The sequence below is a fragment of the Neomonachus schauinslandi genome, chromosome 14 (assembly GCF_002201575.2).
Source record: "Neomonachus schauinslandi chromosome 14, ASM220157v2, whole genome shotgun sequence".
Classification (NCBI taxonomy): domain Eukaryota; kingdom Metazoa; phylum Chordata; class Mammalia; order Carnivora; family Phocidae; genus Neomonachus; species Neomonachus schauinslandi.
In genome coordinates, this window is record NC_058416.1 from 86,317,285 (window position 1) to 86,333,690 (window position 16,406).

Consider the following 16,406-nt stretch of genomic DNA (forward strand, 5'->3'; position numbering starts at 1 on the left):
CCACTGCCGAGGTAGCTGGGTCTCGGGGTGCGGAAATGCCATAAAGAGCACCAACGGGGTAAGCAGGCACCCCCCCCGCACTCTCGCGGCGCGTCCCGAGGGGCCGCGCGGCCGGGCCGCCCCCGCCGGCCCGGCGCCTCGAGCACGTGCGCGCGCCCCGGGACCCCCCGCCCGCGGCCCTGGGCCCAGGGGCGGGGGGTGCGGGCGTGCGGGCGGGGCGCCCGGCTCGGGCAGCTTCCTTTTCTGCTGCCTGCCTGGGAGTGGCGTCCACACTGGCTCCGCCATGACCCTGGCAGTATTTGACCTCGGAAAAGTTTGTGTCTTTATGGCATTTCCGCACCCCGAGACCCAGCTACCTCGGCAGTGGCTGCCTTCCCAGGGTGTGCAGGGCCTGGCCGGGTCCCTCAGAGAGGTCACGGGTCTCGCTGACTTGGTGTTTAAAGGTTCACCAGGCAGAAGGGCCCTAGCAGTGTTTCTGGGGAAGCCCTCCTCCCATTCTGTGCTTACTCAGAGGCGAGGGAGGCCCCACGCCCAGAGACGCCAGCAGTGACCTGTACCGCCCCACCCGCCTGCCCACCCTCCTCCTATTAATGCCAAGATGCCATTTGCAGTAGAGTGACCGCCCTGCATGCGCTGGCTCTAGGCTCTGCTTTTATTAAGCTCTCCACCCCCAACCCCACCCCTCAGTTACCACTGCAGTCCAGTCCCGCAGTCCTGGGAGGCTGCTGGGCTGCGTTGATTTGAGAGGGGCCAGGCTTGGGCACACTGAAGGCTCAGGCAGTAATGACAAGTCCTACCGGAGGCCTTCAGGACCAAGAAGTGGTTAATCAGATTCCCTGAGGCCTGTTTCTGTGCTAAGAGCTCCTGCAGCTCCTGCCAGGGGAGTTAGCTCCTGCACATAGGCCAGCCCTTCAAATTCTGCAGTTGTTCAGTCCGGGTCATTCTGACCCGCCTGCTGCTGGTAGGTTGTCTGCTTCTGGTATACGCCTTGGTATACAGCTGGCTTCCTGCTGGCCAGATGCGTCCTTAGTGACCAGAATTCGAGACCACATGAGTTCAGGAAATGTCTAACTCGGACCTGGGAGATCGTAAACCTTCCACTGTTCTCCCAGGGCTGGCAACTCCTGGTGGCCTGCTTTTGAGAGATGGTGTCGGTTTTTGGTTTCGGTTATTCTGAGTGCCCTTCTCCGCCATTTGCCCTGGGATCTTCTTCTTCAAGCCTCTTTCAGAACATGCGTTTGTCGTTTTAGGAGAACGTATTTACCGGGCAATCAAAGATCTATTCCTACATGAGCCCCAACAAATGCTCTGGAATGCGTTCCCCCCTTCAGGAAGAGAACTCAGTTGCACATCACGAAGTCAAATGCCAGGGGAAGCCATTAGCCGGACTCTACAGGAAACGAGAAGGTAAGGCTCTGAAATGGCCCTGTTCTGACCACAGCTGGTCGGGTTGCAGAAGCCTCTCTCCTTCATAATTGTGCACATATATTAAATGTTTATCCAGCCTTTTCAAACCCAAGTTCAAGGGTTTGAACCACATTCTGTCTTGCTGCTAAGAAACAGACACAGGGGAAGAGAGGCCTGTCCCGGGGTGTGTGCCCTGTCGGTCTAACAGGTTTTCCCTGCTTTCACAAGAGTTAGCATGTCCTTCAAGCTTGAGTGTGTTGCCAAGTTGCAAAAATAACACCTGAGCTGCAGATGAAGAGGCTCACATGTACCCAAAGTACAGAAGTTACGAGTCTGGATGGTACAGGCCAGGTGCTGGCAGCCCTAACTGTGTTGTGTGAACGTAGGGAACCGACTTCCTTCCCTCTTTTGAGCTGGCCTTGACCTCATTTCTGAGTTTCTTTCCACTCAAGTGTTCAGTGCTGCTTTCTGAAGCAGCATACTCTGTAGTGAGGTTTGGAGTTAAAATATTGAACAAGAACATACATAGTTACTGAAAATTCTGTTCGGCCCTGCAAAGCAAGCTGAAACCTCGTAGAAATCTTGCTCTCTTCCAAATGTTTCCCCTGTTAAAGCTGCAGTGGGGACTAGGAGCTTTCCCCAGTGCACCACTCTCCCTTCTAATTAAAACTTGCCTTAAAGAAGCAGAACTCTGGCTGCCAGGGGCTCCGGACGAGGAAGCCTCGTAATTCATTTCCAGAAAGTGCCATAAGTGATGGTGAGGCCAATGTCCGGGGCCAGATCTGAGCGCCAGGCGTGGGGAAGCCCAGAGCCAGGGGTAGGAGCCGGGCCTCGGCTTGATTCCCCGCCCAGGGCAGTGGGTGATACTGTTTCAGTCAGTCGTCAAATGATTTGGGTTCTAATCCTAGCTCTGCCACTTCCAAGGAGAGGCTGGGGCAGGTCACTCCGCTTTTCTGAGCCTTCGTTCTTTCATCTTTGAAGTGGGAGGGAGAACTCCTACTTTGCTGGGCTATTCTAAAGATTGGTAAAAGCATGGGTGCAGAGGGCTTTGTACAGTGCTCCACACCGGCCGCCCTTCCTGGGCTGGCCTGATCCTTGCTGCATCGGCAGCACTTAGACGAGCCTCCACCGAGGAGGGGCTGGGTGGCAAACGGGCTCTCCCTGGGTGGTGGTCAGGCAGTCTCCCATCCCTCCTGGAGTGGGGTGGAATGTAAATGATCCTCAATGGTGGCATGGTACATAAGCTTATTTGACTTACAGTGTCACTAAATGGCCACAGTTAGGATTTGGGGCCAGATATATTTGAAGGAGAGCCCAAGGGCCAGGCTTTTGTCCTTGATTCTCAACCCTTTTTCTGCTTTGACTCAGACTGACGTGGTCGCTGACGTTCATGGGCATCACACACTCCTAGGGTTTTTATGGGTGATGTCTTGGACTTCACTCCCTCTGGTTCCACTGAAGGCATGTAAGGCAGTGAGAATGGCCTGGCTGGATTTGGATGTATTTAGTTTTCTTTTTAGCTTATTTATTGAGCTCACATATCATAGTGGTCGCCGTTTTAAAGTGTACAACGCAGTGGTTTTTAGTCTCTTCAGAGACCGGCGCAACCATGACCAGCTGTCTGGTACCAGAACATTTCCTCACCCCACAAAACAGGCCTTGTGCCCATTAGTCTCTCCTCATACCACCTCTCCCCCAGCCCCTGGCAACCACTAATCTACTTTCTATCCGTGTGGATTTGCTGGTTCTGGACATAAGTAAATGGAATCACGCAGGATCTGTAGTCTTGGGTGTCTGGCTTCTTCCACTCAGCATCATGTTTTCAAGGGCAGGTGTTAGGACTTCGCTCCTTTCCGTGGCTGAATAATATTCCGTCACGTCGATGGACCCCAGTGTACTCACCCAGTCATCAGTGGATGGACATTTGGGTGGTTTCTCCTCTTTGGCTATTGTGAATAAGCTGCCACAAACATTCACATACAGGTTTTTTGTGCGGACATATGTTTTTAATTGTGTTCGCAGCCGCCTAGGCGTGGAATTGCTGGGTCATATGGTAACTCCATGTTGAACTTTTGAACAACTGCCAGACTCTTTTTGAAAGTGACTGCGCCATTTTACGTTCCTACCAGCTACGTATTATTTACTTATTGTTTTTTTTTTAAGTAAGTCTTTTTTTTTTTTTTTTTTAAGTAAGTCGTTTTTTAAAAAAGTGAATCATTCACCCACACTGGTGCTTCACAACTATTTTTAGTAACGAATCCTTTTTGCCGTCCCTTCCGGCGCCGCACTGACCAGTGTCAGGTCACTGTGCTGAGAACCACCATGAACGTAGGGCTTTGGCCCCGTTAGAAGAGGAAATGTTTTTTTCTTAAGAGTCTGAAATGAAGCATGCCAGGCGGCTCTTGGGGAAGAGGTCTTTGCTAGGGAAGAAGTTCTGCTTTATTACCTTTTTCCTGTCCATCAACGCTGGCCCACTCTGGGAATTTAGCTTTTCTCCTGGGGTCTGCAGGAGATCAGACACGTTCACAGACTAGATGGGAGCAGTCCTTCCATCATGTCTATCCACTCATCAGGAAGTACACTGCAAATATCTTACTATTTTATTTGTCAGCGATACTTCAGTAAAGCTGAAGGAAAAAAAATTAAAAAGATGCAGACGAACAGCTCTGCCCAGTGTGTGGGTCCGAAAGTAAAGCTACATGCTTCTCCCCCGGAAGCCCTTGGCAGACACGGGGTCTCACAGGCGGGGGGCGCTGCGACTGGCACACCCACCCAGGGTCCTCTCTCCTCTGAAAGCCTGTCTTAGAATGCAGCTGAGGGTTGAGAGATTGGGACACGGAGAGTGGAGTCTAACCCTCTGTCTTTCCCACGCTCTGCCTGCAGAGAAGAGAAACAGTGGGAACGCGGTACGGAGCACCATGAAGTCCGAGGAACAGAAGCTCAAAGACGCCAGGAGAGGTCCCCTGGCACCTTTTCCAAACCAAAAATCTGAAGCAGCAGAACCTCCAAAAACTCCGACCTCGTCTTGTGATCCTGCCATTGCCGCCGTGGCCAAGCCAGCCCTGAAAAAGCCCGTCAAGGGCAAACAGGCCCCTCGGAAAAAGTAAGTGCCTTCCAGAGCCCTTCCCCTGCCACGGCGCAGCGTGCTGCTTCTCACCCCAGTGGCCCCGGCTCAGGTGCTCGCTAGGGGGAGCAGGGCCCCCGCCCGGCGTCTGTGTCATCGGGGCTCAGGTGCCGTGCGTCACCACCAGGGACACCGTTACTTGTCAGCATGTCAGTCTGGCCCGAGTCCAGAGCTCAGGAGCTCTTCCCCCCGCCCCCCCCCCCCCAGGAGGCAACCTGCCTTTTGACGCTCCGACGCCCCCTTGGGCAGGTGAGCCTGCGTGAGCGCAGGTCCCGGTGGACAGAGGTGTGGAAGTGACATGATCGCTGAGGAGTGGCGTGCCTCCGGGCTGAGGGCGTCTTCAGTGCTCATCCTTGTTTTCTCCTCTACCCTTCCCACCCCAGAGCTCAAGGGAAGACGCAGCAGAACCGCAAACTTACGGATTTCTACCCGGTGCGCAGGAGCTCCCGGAAGAGCAAAGCTGAGCTGCAGGTAGAGGCCGCGGCTTTCCTCCGGGCTCGCGGGGCGGGCGGGCGCGTTCTCTGTGGCGGCCGTGGCCTAGTGGGCGTCATCCTGACGTTGGGGGCCACCCGAGGCTCAGCACGACGCCTCCGTGAAGGCGCATGGCATGGCGCGGCCGGCGGTCTGGTGACAGCATCTTGTCCAGGCGTGTGGGCGGGGCCGAGGGAGCCTGGGACCCCGGGGGGCCGTGTGTTCTTTGCGAGGCTTGTCCGTCTGCTCGCCACGCACTCCGTGGAGCGTCTCAAGGGGGCACGGAGCAGTGGCTTGGAAGCCACTCATGGTTGTACGACTCGGGCCAGTCACGCGTCTGCTCTGTGCCTCGGTCGCCCTGTGTGTCCAGCAGGACAACAAAGCACTAGCTTGTAGGGGTGTAGCCGGGAGGGCCGGCGCGCCGGGGCACGAGGAGCTGGGAACCGGGCCTGGCCCCCGGGGGGCACCGGCCAGCGGTTACACTGCCGCAGTTGCTCCCCATAGCTGTCACTTCCCGTGGCGCCTCTGTCCTCGCTCCCCCGGGCTGTGGCCCTAGGAGGTGGGAAGAGCAGGCTGGGCCCCCAGGTCTGTAGGCTGCGAGCTACAGACCGGCTCCGCAGTCGGCCGTCCAGCGGCAGCAGGTCAGTGTTTGGTGCGGGGAGGTGCAGTCCTGGCCTTTCTGTTGAGGAGACGGACCCCAGGACCCCGGGCGCCGTGTGCCCTGCAGCCCCCCGCCCGCCCGCACCCTCACAGCCAGCCGGGGGGCAGGAGCAGAGCTCGGATTGCCGCCCCCACAGAGCGGCGGGGGAGTTCCCCCGGGGCCCCCCCCCCCCCCCCCCCAGCCTCCTCCTTGAGGCCTTGTCGGTTTTAGCTTTTCAACCTGAACTAGACTCCTTCTGCATTTTGTGGGTTAAAACCATAGATGCAGATACGGCAATTTAGCATTCTCTTGCTCTGCTTGTTTGAATTGATGAGGCTTCCTTTAAAATAAATGAGAGAAGGGGTCCATCCCCCGCCCCCCAGAGAGCAGCTTTGGCTTTATTTCTTTAGAAAGGCAGTGTCTTTGAGCCAAGAACAAGCTCTTATAAAATGTTTGCCTGCAGCAGGAGGCCGTGCTAGGTCGGTCTCACAGACAGCACTGCAGAGGGCGAGGTGGTGCCAGGCCCCGGAACCCCAAACACCTCCCAGCCGCGGTCGGGGCTGCGGTCCCCACCCAGGGAGTGCTGGGGGTTCGCCGAGGCCTGCCACGGGCTGCAGAGCGGGGGCAGCTCAGTTTGCCTTTTTAATGAAAACGAAGGGCTTTTCTGGCTGGAGGAGGGACGTGATGCAGGTCTGCAAAATGTCGCAGCAGATGAGCAGAAGGGAGCAGACACTCACTTCTCCGAAGCTTGGTCTGCAGCTAGTAAGCTCGCCATGTCACCAGACAAAGAGCCAGTGGCGAGGAGAGCCGTGCCGCGCTCCGCTTGTTTGGGGCGGCTCTGCTGAGTGAACTCCAGGGCCAGGGGGCTGCTGGCCCGGCGGGAAGGCGGCTGTTGGCTGAGGTGGCGAGGCTGTGGTTGGCCAGGGCGGTGTCTTCTCTGGATGGCACAGGTGAAGCTCGAGGGTGGGGCAGCTGGGCCTCATCTGAGGGGTGAGGTCAGTCCTGCCCTGCCTGCTCTTTGAGGCCCCAGAAACCACGGCCCAGGCACAGGGGGCATAAGAGGGGGCTGGGGGTAGCCAGAGGAGAAACTAAAATTAAAACCTTTGTGGATACTTAATTGAGTTTGAAGGCAGAGCGGCCAGGGCCAGGGCCAGGGAAGAGGGTGGACACTGGGCCTTGGAGAGATACCCTGAACCCCTCGTTGTTTCGCTGCGGGGGCCCCTTAGCTGGTTGGCCTGCTTGTGGGTGGGGTGACAGCCTGCACTGGGGCAGTGCCCCGGCTTCTTTCTCCCCAGCCCAGCCCCGGGCCTGATGTGCAGAGCAGCCTCGACCTAATTCAGACCTTGCTTACCTCCCACTCAGTCCGCCTCTAGCAACCCCACCCCCACCCCCGCCCTGCCCGGGCTGCTGCCTGCCTGAATTCTCTTCGGAAGCCTGGAGCTGGTTGGTGCATGCCCCCAAGCACTGAGCCTCCAGAACGAAACTCAGACTGCGCTCTGCATTCAGGGCATCTAGCCTGCGCCCAGCTTCCCCCCGCTCAGCTCCTCTTGCCTCATTCAGTCCCAGCAGGAAAGTCCCCGGGTGCCTAGCCCACCATCAATCCCGGTTACAGAGCTCACTGCATTTCTCCCTGGTCTGGTCTTCTCCGCACACTAATTTTTCAGCAAGGTGGTTGTGTGTGTGATGTGTATGTGTTGATGTTGCCGTTGCTTGAGGGCTTACTTTGTGCCAGGCACTGTTCTCGGCCAGGATATCCCACGGCATACAAGATCTCCTGTCCTCAGGGAGCTTATATTCAAGTGGAGAGTGATTAACAACTTAAAAAAAACAACCACCAAAGAACAAGGTAATTTCAGATAGTCCTTTGACATTAATTTAATAAAACAGAGTAGTGTGAAAGCACAGTGAGGCTAAGGCTACTTTAGCTACAGTAGTCAGGGAAATTTCACTGAGGGAGGTGCCTTTTGAACAGAGCTTAGAAAGAAGGGAGCACACAAGCCAGGTGAATGGATTGGGGAAAGGGTGTTCCAGGCAGGGGGAAGAGCACGTGCAAAGGCCCCGAGGCAGGAACTAGCCTGGCCCTCTAAGAGAGTCATCAGTGTGGCCAGAATGTGGGAGAAGGGGTGAAGATGGCTGCTGAGGCAGGGCAGGGACCCTGCAGAGCCTTACAGGCCATCGGAAAAGTGGGTTTTATCTCCGTAGCAGTGAGAAGGTATGGAAAAGCTTTTGCTTCTCTCTTTTTTTTTTTTTTAAGATTTATTTATTCTTTTGAGAGGGGGAGGGACAGAAGGAGAGAGAGAGAGTCTCAAGCAGAGTCCCACTGAGTGCAGAGCCCAACGCGGGGCTCGATCTCACGACCCTGAGATCATGACCTGAGCCAAAACCAAGAGCTGGGCACTCAGCACACTGCACCACCCAGGCGCCCCAAGCTTTTGCTTCTCTTTAAATAAATTTTTTATTTTGGAATAATTTTAGATTTATAGAGGAGTTGCAGAGATAGTGCAGAGTACCCCCATAGACCGTTTACTCGGTTTCCCCATCATTAACACCTTCCATACACTGTCCTGGTACATTTGTCACAGTGAACCAACACTGGCCCATTACTATTCATTAAACTTTTTGGAAGGCTTTAAGCAGGGAAATGACATGATCTTATGTACATTTTTATTTTATTTTATTTTTACTTACTTGAGAGTGAAAGAAAGAGCACACGAGCGGGGGGAAGGGACAGAGGGAGCAGGGAGCCCGACGTGGGGCTCGATCCCAGGACCACGGGATCATGACCTGAGCCGAAGGCAGACGCTTAACGACTGAGCCACCCAGGCGTCCCATTTTTTATTTATTTTTTTAAAGATTTATTTATTTGAGAGAGAAAGAGAGAGCAAGTGAGAGTGGGGGGCAGGAAGGGAAGAGAGAGAATTTCAAGCAGACTCCCTGCAGAGCACAGAGCCTGATGGTGGGGCTCGATCCCATGACCCCAAGAGATCATGACCTGAGCCGAAACCAAGAGTCGGACGCTTAACCGACTGAGCTGCCCAGGCGCCCCTTAAGTAGCTTTTTCCAAGACCCCTCTGGCTGCTGTGCGGGGAATAGAGTGAAGGGGTGGTCAGAGCGGACGCCAGGAGCCCGGGGAGGCGGCCGTGAAAGCGCTGGGGTGTGGGCTGGAGGCAAGCTGTCTGGTGTGGCTCTTGCACGGTGTCTGTAAACCTACAGAGACCCGGGCTCCGCGTCACGCCACGGGCGTTCAGTACATCCACGTGGAGAGGGACCGAGTCCGTGCGCGCTGCGGGTGGGGGCTGCCGGCCCGGCTGGGTCTGTGCTCGGCGCTGGGTGGAGGCCTCGCCTGTGAGCCCAGCCGTGGCAGCCAGTGGGGGGCCTGGGCTTCTGGTGGTCTCTGTGTGGCTCCCCGTGCCTCCCCGCAGTCCCGGGCACTTGGATCTGGGAGGGAGGTGGTGGCCCCGAGGGGCCGGTGGGGCCAGGAGTGTCCACTCCTGTCTGACTTCTTTGTTCAGGGTGGTCCTGCCTCTTGGGGATGGGAGGCATGTTCTCATCCGTAGCAGTGGCTTCATGGAGACCCAGGTCAAAGTTCCTGAACCAGGGTGCCAACAGGGGCCATCAGACAGGAGGGACGTGACTGACGTACACCCGCCCCTTCGAAAGGCACAGCCTCTCATCTGCCCTAGCCGATTTTATATGAAGTCAAGAGTCATGATTTTTTCATGTTGGCAATTTAGATGGTTTAAAAAACACTGCACGTGCCAAATAGAACCCAACCCCCAACCCAGTTCTGCAGTCGGGCCACCACTGCGTCCCTCCTGGTCCATTTGAGCCCCAGGTGGCAAACTGTCCACAACAGATGGGCAGTGAGAGACAGATGGCGCTGTGGGGCATGGGCGTCTTTGGGGACTGATGTCACGGAGGCCAGCCGTGAGTGACCTGCGGGTGGTCCAGTCTGCCCAGAGTGGCCCAGGAGAGAATGCTGAAGTGCTTCTTGTTTCTCTTCCCTCCACCCAGTCTGAAGAAAGGAAAAGAATAGACGAGTTGATTGAAAGTGGGAAGGAAGAAGGAATGAAGGTAAGGGGCAGCAGGGTCTACTGCTCGGAGGCTGAGGCTGGAAGGTACACCGCCCCCCCCCACCCCGCTCCTCAGCACCCAGCGGCCGGCGGGCTGCCGTAACCCCGTTAACAGTCACTGCGGCTAGTCAGACCCTTAGGTTGTCAAGGGGCCAGATACGAAATCTGCCCAGGGAGCATCTCGGGAGGGAAACCCTAATGGTTTTTATATGGGAAACGTTATCCTGAGAAACCTTTTTAAGATTGCGGTAAAATATGTATAACATAAAACGTACCATTTTAACCCGTTTAAGGTGTACAATTCCGTGTCGTTAAGTACGTTCACAGTGTTGTGTAACTGTCATCCCTGTCTAGTTCCAGAATTTTCTCATCCTCCCAAATGGAAACCCTGCACCCAGTAGCCGTCACCCCCCACTCCCCCAGCCCCAGCTGTGTGTCTGTGGATTTGCCTGTTCTGGACATGTCACGTGAATGGAGTCACAGAGTAGATGGCCTGTCGTAGCTGGCTTTCTTTCATTTAGCATGAGGCCTGGGCAAACATTTTTCCTAAACTGTTTTCCTGGGAAACGACAGGCCCAAGAAATTTCCTTTATTCTCATGTATTGCAAACACTGGGTGGATGAGAGGGGCGGAGCCCTACAGTGGCCACCAGGTGGGTCTGGGCTGGGACCCGAGGGTCAGAAAAAAGTTCCAGTTCCACACACCCATCCAGGAGAACCCGAACTTAAGTCTGGGCCCCGCAAGCAGTCACCCCGCAACCCCATTTGTAACGGAGCGAGGAGAAGCACGGGAGGGTAAATTCCAGAAAAAAGGAGACACTTGGAACACGGGGTCCTACTGCTCCCCAGAAGAGGCCACGTGTGTGGATGTGAGTCGGGCTTTATCACTTCCCCGCCACGTGGCCTTGGACGGGGGTCTGCCTCTTGGAGCCTCCGTTCCCTCCTCTACAAACTGGGGCAACACCCACCCGGCAGGTCTCTCCGGAGGCTCACATGTAACAGTGCTTTGCAAAGAGCACGAGGGACCCTTGTGGGGTGACAGGTTGTGGCGACGGTGGAACAGCTTTTATCCGGTTCATCCTGCCCGCCGTGCTGTGTCCGTAGTGCGGGATCTAGGGCACACCTCGGCGAGGGGGGCAAGCCCGGGCCGCTGGCCCTGCGCGGGGTCAGGAAGCAGCGCTTCTCCTCACCTCCCGACAGATTGACCTCATCGACGGCAAGGGCAGGGGTGTGATCGCCACCAAGCAGTTCTCCCGGGGCGAGTTTGTGGTCGAGTACCACGGGGACCTCATCGAGATCACTGACGCCAAGAAGCGGGAGGCTCTGTATGCACAGGACCCCTCGACGGGCTGCTACATGTACTATTTTCAGTATCTGAGCAAAACCTACTGGTAAGTCCGCTGGAGCTTCAAGTGGCTTTTCCGTGCCCTGGCAGAGGACAGGCCTCCGGGCCGGGAGCCACGAGGGCATCCTGCTTCTGGTTTCACTCTTGCCACGTCTTTTTTTTCCAAGCTGCGAAGCAGCTCTCCCCCACTTGCCGTTTTACCATGTGGGGTTGGAGCTGTTCCGGCTGCCGTCTGAGCAGACGAGAAGCAGAAGCGGGCTAGGCGGGGACAGTCCGCTCCGAGGCTCACCAGGCCGCGCGCTCTCGTGGCCTGCAGCCAGAGCAGCTCTAGAAATCCCTGGCTGCCCCTTTCCCCATATGGCCGGTGCACTCGATTGGGGTTTTTGTTTTGTTTGTTTTTGTTTTTATTAGGCTCTATTTTTCTGAGCGGTTTTAGGTCCCCAGTAAAATGGAGCAGGGGGTACGGAGAGTTCCCGAAGCTCCCTGCCTCCTCACACGCGCAGCTTCCCCCACTACCAGCCGAGTTGATTTGTACTCATTTATCTGTTACGCACTTGCCTCACACGCCCCCACAAAGAGCCTTTTGCGTTCCTGCCGCCTCCCACCCAGTGCCTCCCTGGGCTCTTAAAGATGGTTTTTTGATCTGAACTGCTTTCCCCGAAACGCGGCCATAAATCGACATCCCACCAGCGTCGAGAGCTGGCGTGACTGGGATCAAAAGCCCCTTTGTCAGTGTAATCCTCTGTCGCCCTCCCTCCCGCCAGTGTGGATGCGACTAGAGAGACAAATCGCCTGGGACGACTGATCAATCACAGTAAATGTGGAAACTGCCAAACCAAACTGCACGACATCGACGGCGTGCCTCACCTCATCCTCATCGCCTCCCGCGACATCAAGGCGGGGGAGGAGCTCCTGTACGACTACGGGGACCGCAGCCGCGCCTCCATCGAAGCGCACCCCTGGCTGAAGCATTAACCTCCCCGCCCTCCCCGCCCCTCCCTCCTTCCACGGACAAAGTGCCCCCAAAGGGAATTGAGTTTTTGGTTTTTTTTTTTTTTACACACTTAATCTTAGCAGATTACTTCAGATGTTTTTAAAAAGTATATTAAGATGCCTTTTCACTGTAGTATTTAAATATCTGTTGCAGGTTTCCAAGGTGGACTGGAACAGATGGCCTTATATTACCAAAACTTTTATATTCTAGTTGTTTTGTACCTTTTTTGCATACAAGTCACACGTTCGTGCTTCCCGTGCATGCAGTCGAGGACGCAGCACAGGTTTTAGAGGAAAGAGTGAACATGAACTAGGAGGCCGGGTGACGCCCGCCTCCCGCCGAAGAGCCAGGACTCTCCTCCCACGCCCCCGCCGGCGACTCCCGAGGCCCGGCCGGGGTGTTCCCAAGCTCTTGTTTTCCTGACGTCTGGACAGGCGCACATGGAAGTGTATGAATATTTTTTAAAAAGGTTTCGCAGTAAGCTAGTCTTCCCCTCTGCTTTCTTGAAAGCTTACTGACCCAGTGGCCCCCGGGCGCAGGCCGAGCCTAGGTTTACTCTTCCACGGGCTGCCGCTTTTCTGGGCACCTCGAAGCATCAGGGCGGGTAATCAGAGTAGATGTGGGCAGGGAAAAGCATTGCTTGCTCGCCCTGCCGGGGCAGGGTTTCCCAGAACTGGGTTAATTCTTTATAGAAATGTGAACACTGAATTTATTTTAAAAAAAAATGATAAAAATTTAAAAATTTTAAAAAGACAAAAAAAAAAAGAAAAAACCACAGAAAACAACTTACATGTATATAGGTCTTGAAGTGAGTGAAGTGGCTGCGTTTTTTCTTATTTTTTCTTTTTTTTTTTCTTTTTGTTTTGGTTTGGTTTGGTTTTTGTTTTTGTAGAAGAGATTTGAGATGGTACTCTATTCTAATCAAAAATAAAAGTTTTGTAGCGGGACCAGAAATTACTTACCCATCACCCCCCTCCCCCCACCCTGACCCAATTCCAATGGGTTGAAAGTTCCAGACCTGCTGTCAGGCTTTCTGTTTGTCAGACCACCTGGTGTCCTTCCTGCAAAAATGAAGATGCAGCCATGAACCGAAGGAGGAACCCGCAGACCCTGAAATGCAGGGCCCCTACCCCAGCCGCTGGTGCACCAGCAGAGTGGGCAGGCCCAGCAGCCCAGGGATCAAGGCTAAGGGTACAGTTTTCACCTTGACTGTGATGCAGGGGGAGTAGGTAGCTTCCTCCCTCTTGAAGGGGGACCTATTCTCTGGTAACCTGCAGTCCAGGGGGCCGTGGCTCTGGATCCATGACCTGGGGTCTCCCAGCCTCCCCTGGTCCCAGGTAAATGTGAATGGAGACAGGTATGAGAGCCTGTCCTCAACCTTGATGCCCCCCCGGCGTCACCACGGTGCTACCTAAGAAAGTCTTCCCCCCACCCCCCCCCACCCCCCACTTGCCTGGTCAGTGGTCAGAGAATTGGAGGAGGATCCGACAGAGTGTGTAAATGTGAGATAAAATGTCTTGGTTGTACCTGTTTGTGGTTTAGCTTTGTATTTAAAAAAAAAAAAAAGGAAATAACTTGAAAATTATTTGTCATCATAAAAATGAAACAAAAATTAAAATATTTATTGCCAGGCGAGGCCACCTGTGTGTCTGTTTTTTACATGGCAGAGAGAGGACTGGAATTTTCTGCTTCACTTTACAAAAGGGCTACACACTACACAGCAGGGGTACCCGGCTGGCTCTGTCGGTAGAGTGTGCAACTCTTGATCTCGGGGTTGTGGGTTCAAGCGCCATGTTGGGTGCAGAGATTACTTAAAAATAAAATCTTTTTTTAAAAAAGGGTTACGGAGCAGTATGTGTCTGTCTTGGTGAATGGCCTCCTAGGGGGACAGTCTCTTCATTGTACAGTGGGGGTCATAGGTGCCAGAGAAGATTAAAAACTAATGCATGTTGAATCCTCCCTGAGAACAACTGGCATCATCATCTGCACCCTGTCTTGGCGGGAAGCCCCTCCTACCAGTCCAGATCTCTGTGCCCACCAGCCGCCCGCACTCGAGGCGGACAGAGTCCTTGGTTGACAAGCAGAAGATCCGGCACCAGGAGCAGCTGTGTTGGCCAGCCTGTCACCTTGCACAAATCCCTTTCCTTTTCCGAAGCTTGACCATCACACGGAAACAGCCTCTGCCCTGCTGACGTGCAGGGGTGTCCTGAGGATTCAGCCGTCATGGATGACTGCATCTTCACCTTGGAGGGAACAGGGTGCGCTCGGCCCTGGAACAGCCGGCTGTGTGACCTTGGGCAGGTGACAGCTCTGTGTGTGTCACCTCCCCCCTGGGCGACATGGAGCCATTCTGGTGTGCGCACGTGGGTGATTGCGTTACAGGAGTTCATACGGGGAAAGCATGTGGAGCACTGCCTCGCACCTAGATACCCCGCAGTCATCCATGTTTGCTGTTAGGATTGAAACTTGGCTTTTTTCAGGGCGCCTGGGTGGCTCAGTCGGTTAAGCATGTGCGTTTGGCTCAGGTCATGATCTCAGGGTCCCTGCTCAGCGGGGAGTCTGCTTCTCCCTCTGTCCCTCCCCTTCCCCCTGCTTGTGCTCTGTCTCTCTCTCTCTCTCTCTCTCTCAAATAAATAAAATCTATAAAGGAAAGAGAGAGAGAAAGAAAGCAAAGAAAGAAAAAAAGAAAAGAAAAAAAAAAAACTGCGTTGTTTGTACCATTCACTGTTTGCAAGTGCCCGGGACTGATAGCTAAGAGCCTCCGAGCTCTGATATTTAGTTGCTGTATTTACTTATTCATTTTTTAAAGATGATTTCTACAGCAACCACTTCTTGTGCCTTGTGAAACCTGGCTTGGAAACCCACTTCTCAGCTGGTTCCTCCCGATGCTGGGTTTGGAGAAGGAAGCCCGCAGCATGGGAGCAGTTTTAGCAGTTTTCCGTGGTCACACCGGGCCCCAGCTCCAGGAGAAATGCTCCCGGGATTACCTTCTGGAACTCCCACACCCCAGTGTCTGATTTGACCAAGAGTTGCTAAAATCTGAGCACTCTTTATTGTCTTTTTTTTTTTTTTTTTTAGTTTCCCCCAGGGATACACAGGAACCAGGGCTGTTTTAACTTGACATTTCTCTCGGAGTGGGTTTTCTTGCCTTATCTATCTCCACGAGGGAGAAAGAGGCAGCTGAGCATTTATACAGGGGGACCCCCAGGTCTGGAAATGCAGGTAATATGTATTAATGGCTTACAGACAGCAACGCACGATGATCTGTCTGCTTCTAGACTTTCTGGTTGTCCTACAGCCTGGAGACAAGGAGATGGAAACCGAAGCAAGAATGGCTCAGGTATGGGAAGTGGGCTGCGATCGTTGGGACTCTAGGATGTAAGGCTGGTGCCTTGGAGGGTGGACTTTACATGTCATTCCCAGGAGCTGAGTCTGCTCTGCACTCCTGCAAAAGACAGAGTGCTTCCCCCGCCCCTGCCCCCCCCCTCTGTTCTGTGGTCTCACTGCCCCTGTGTGCGGTCTGCCCAGCCTCTGCATGAGGGTTCTGAAGGCAGGATGCATAGATCCGTTTTCCCAGCCAGCTCTCCCCTCCAAGGCACAGAAAAGCTTTTCCCTCCCTCCCCGTGTGAAGAGGGGAGCACGCCGTGAGGATGACAGCGTCATCTGGGGTTAGAAATCAGGAGCCCCTCATCAACGGCTCTGCCAAGATGGCATTCTGGACCGGCCTGAGCGGGGCCAGCATTTCTTGGGAGACAGAGTGGGTGAAGCCTGGGTTGTGGAGTTTACCTCCGGGTTCGGGTCCGACTTCTACCACTTTGGAGCTGGGATCCTGGACGAGTTCCTCAGCCCCACTGTGCCGTCACCTTGAGTGTACCACGGGAATGATGACACCCATCCCACAGAGGTACAGTGAGGCAGTGGGCAAAAAGTCCTCCAAGTGGTGTAGCGAGACACACATTCATTATCAACATGAGTGCTTTTTGGAGGAGAAGGGCACGTTGCACGTTGCAGGTACGAACCCAGGCCTCAGAATCAGGCCCGCACGTGCATCTTGGGCAGCCACTGCCTAGCTCTGTGACCTCGTGTACTTTCATCTTTTGGAGTTTCACTTTCCGAATCTGTACACTGGTGGGTTAGTGCTCGTCCCCGGCTCCCTGAGTCGTTACAGGAATAAGCGAGGTCCGTGCAGCAGGCAGAACATGCAGCAAGCCAGGGTCGGTGACCAGCACGACCAGCTCACAGGGTGTTTTCAGCAGGTGCTTTAGTTTCTTTGCAAAGAGCAGCCATCTGTTCTCTACAGACTGTATTTCACTGAATCCTAAACGCATTCCCCTGCCCCCCACATCTTAACAT

General features: G+C 54.6%; 1 protein-coding gene across 1 annotated transcript; it reads left to right on the forward strand.

The window, feature by feature from the left end:
- Nucleotides 1-53: 53 nt before the first annotated feature.
- On the forward strand, nt 54-13,014 carry KMT5A (lysine methyltransferase 5A). Its single transcript, XM_044920916.1, has 7 exons — nt 54-58; nt 1,251-1,407; nt 4,291-4,510; nt 4,915-5,002; nt 9,657-9,716; nt 10,915-11,105; nt 11,824-13,014. Exons 2-7 carry the CDS (start codon nt 1,290-1,292, stop codon nt 12,032-12,034), a joined length of 888 nt encoding a protein of 295 aa, XP_044776851.1. The 5' UTR covers nt 54-58; nt 1,251-1,289; the 3' UTR covers nt 12,035-13,014.
- Nucleotides 13,015-16,406: the final 3,392 nt, after the last annotated feature.

Coding starts and splice junctions, on each gene's coding strand:
- KMT5A (XM_044920916.1), top strand. CDS start 1,290: ATGAGCCCCAACAAATGCTCTGGAATGCGTTCCCCCCTTCAGGAAGAG. Junction 1,408..4,290: donor ACTCTACAGGAAACGAGAAG/GTAAGGCTCTGA, acceptor CTCTGCCTGCAG/AGAAGAGAAACAGTGGGAAC. Junction 5,003..9,656: donor AGAGCAAAGCTGAGCTGCAG/GTAGAGGCCGCG, acceptor CCCTCCACCCAG/TCTGAAGAAAGGAAAAGAAT.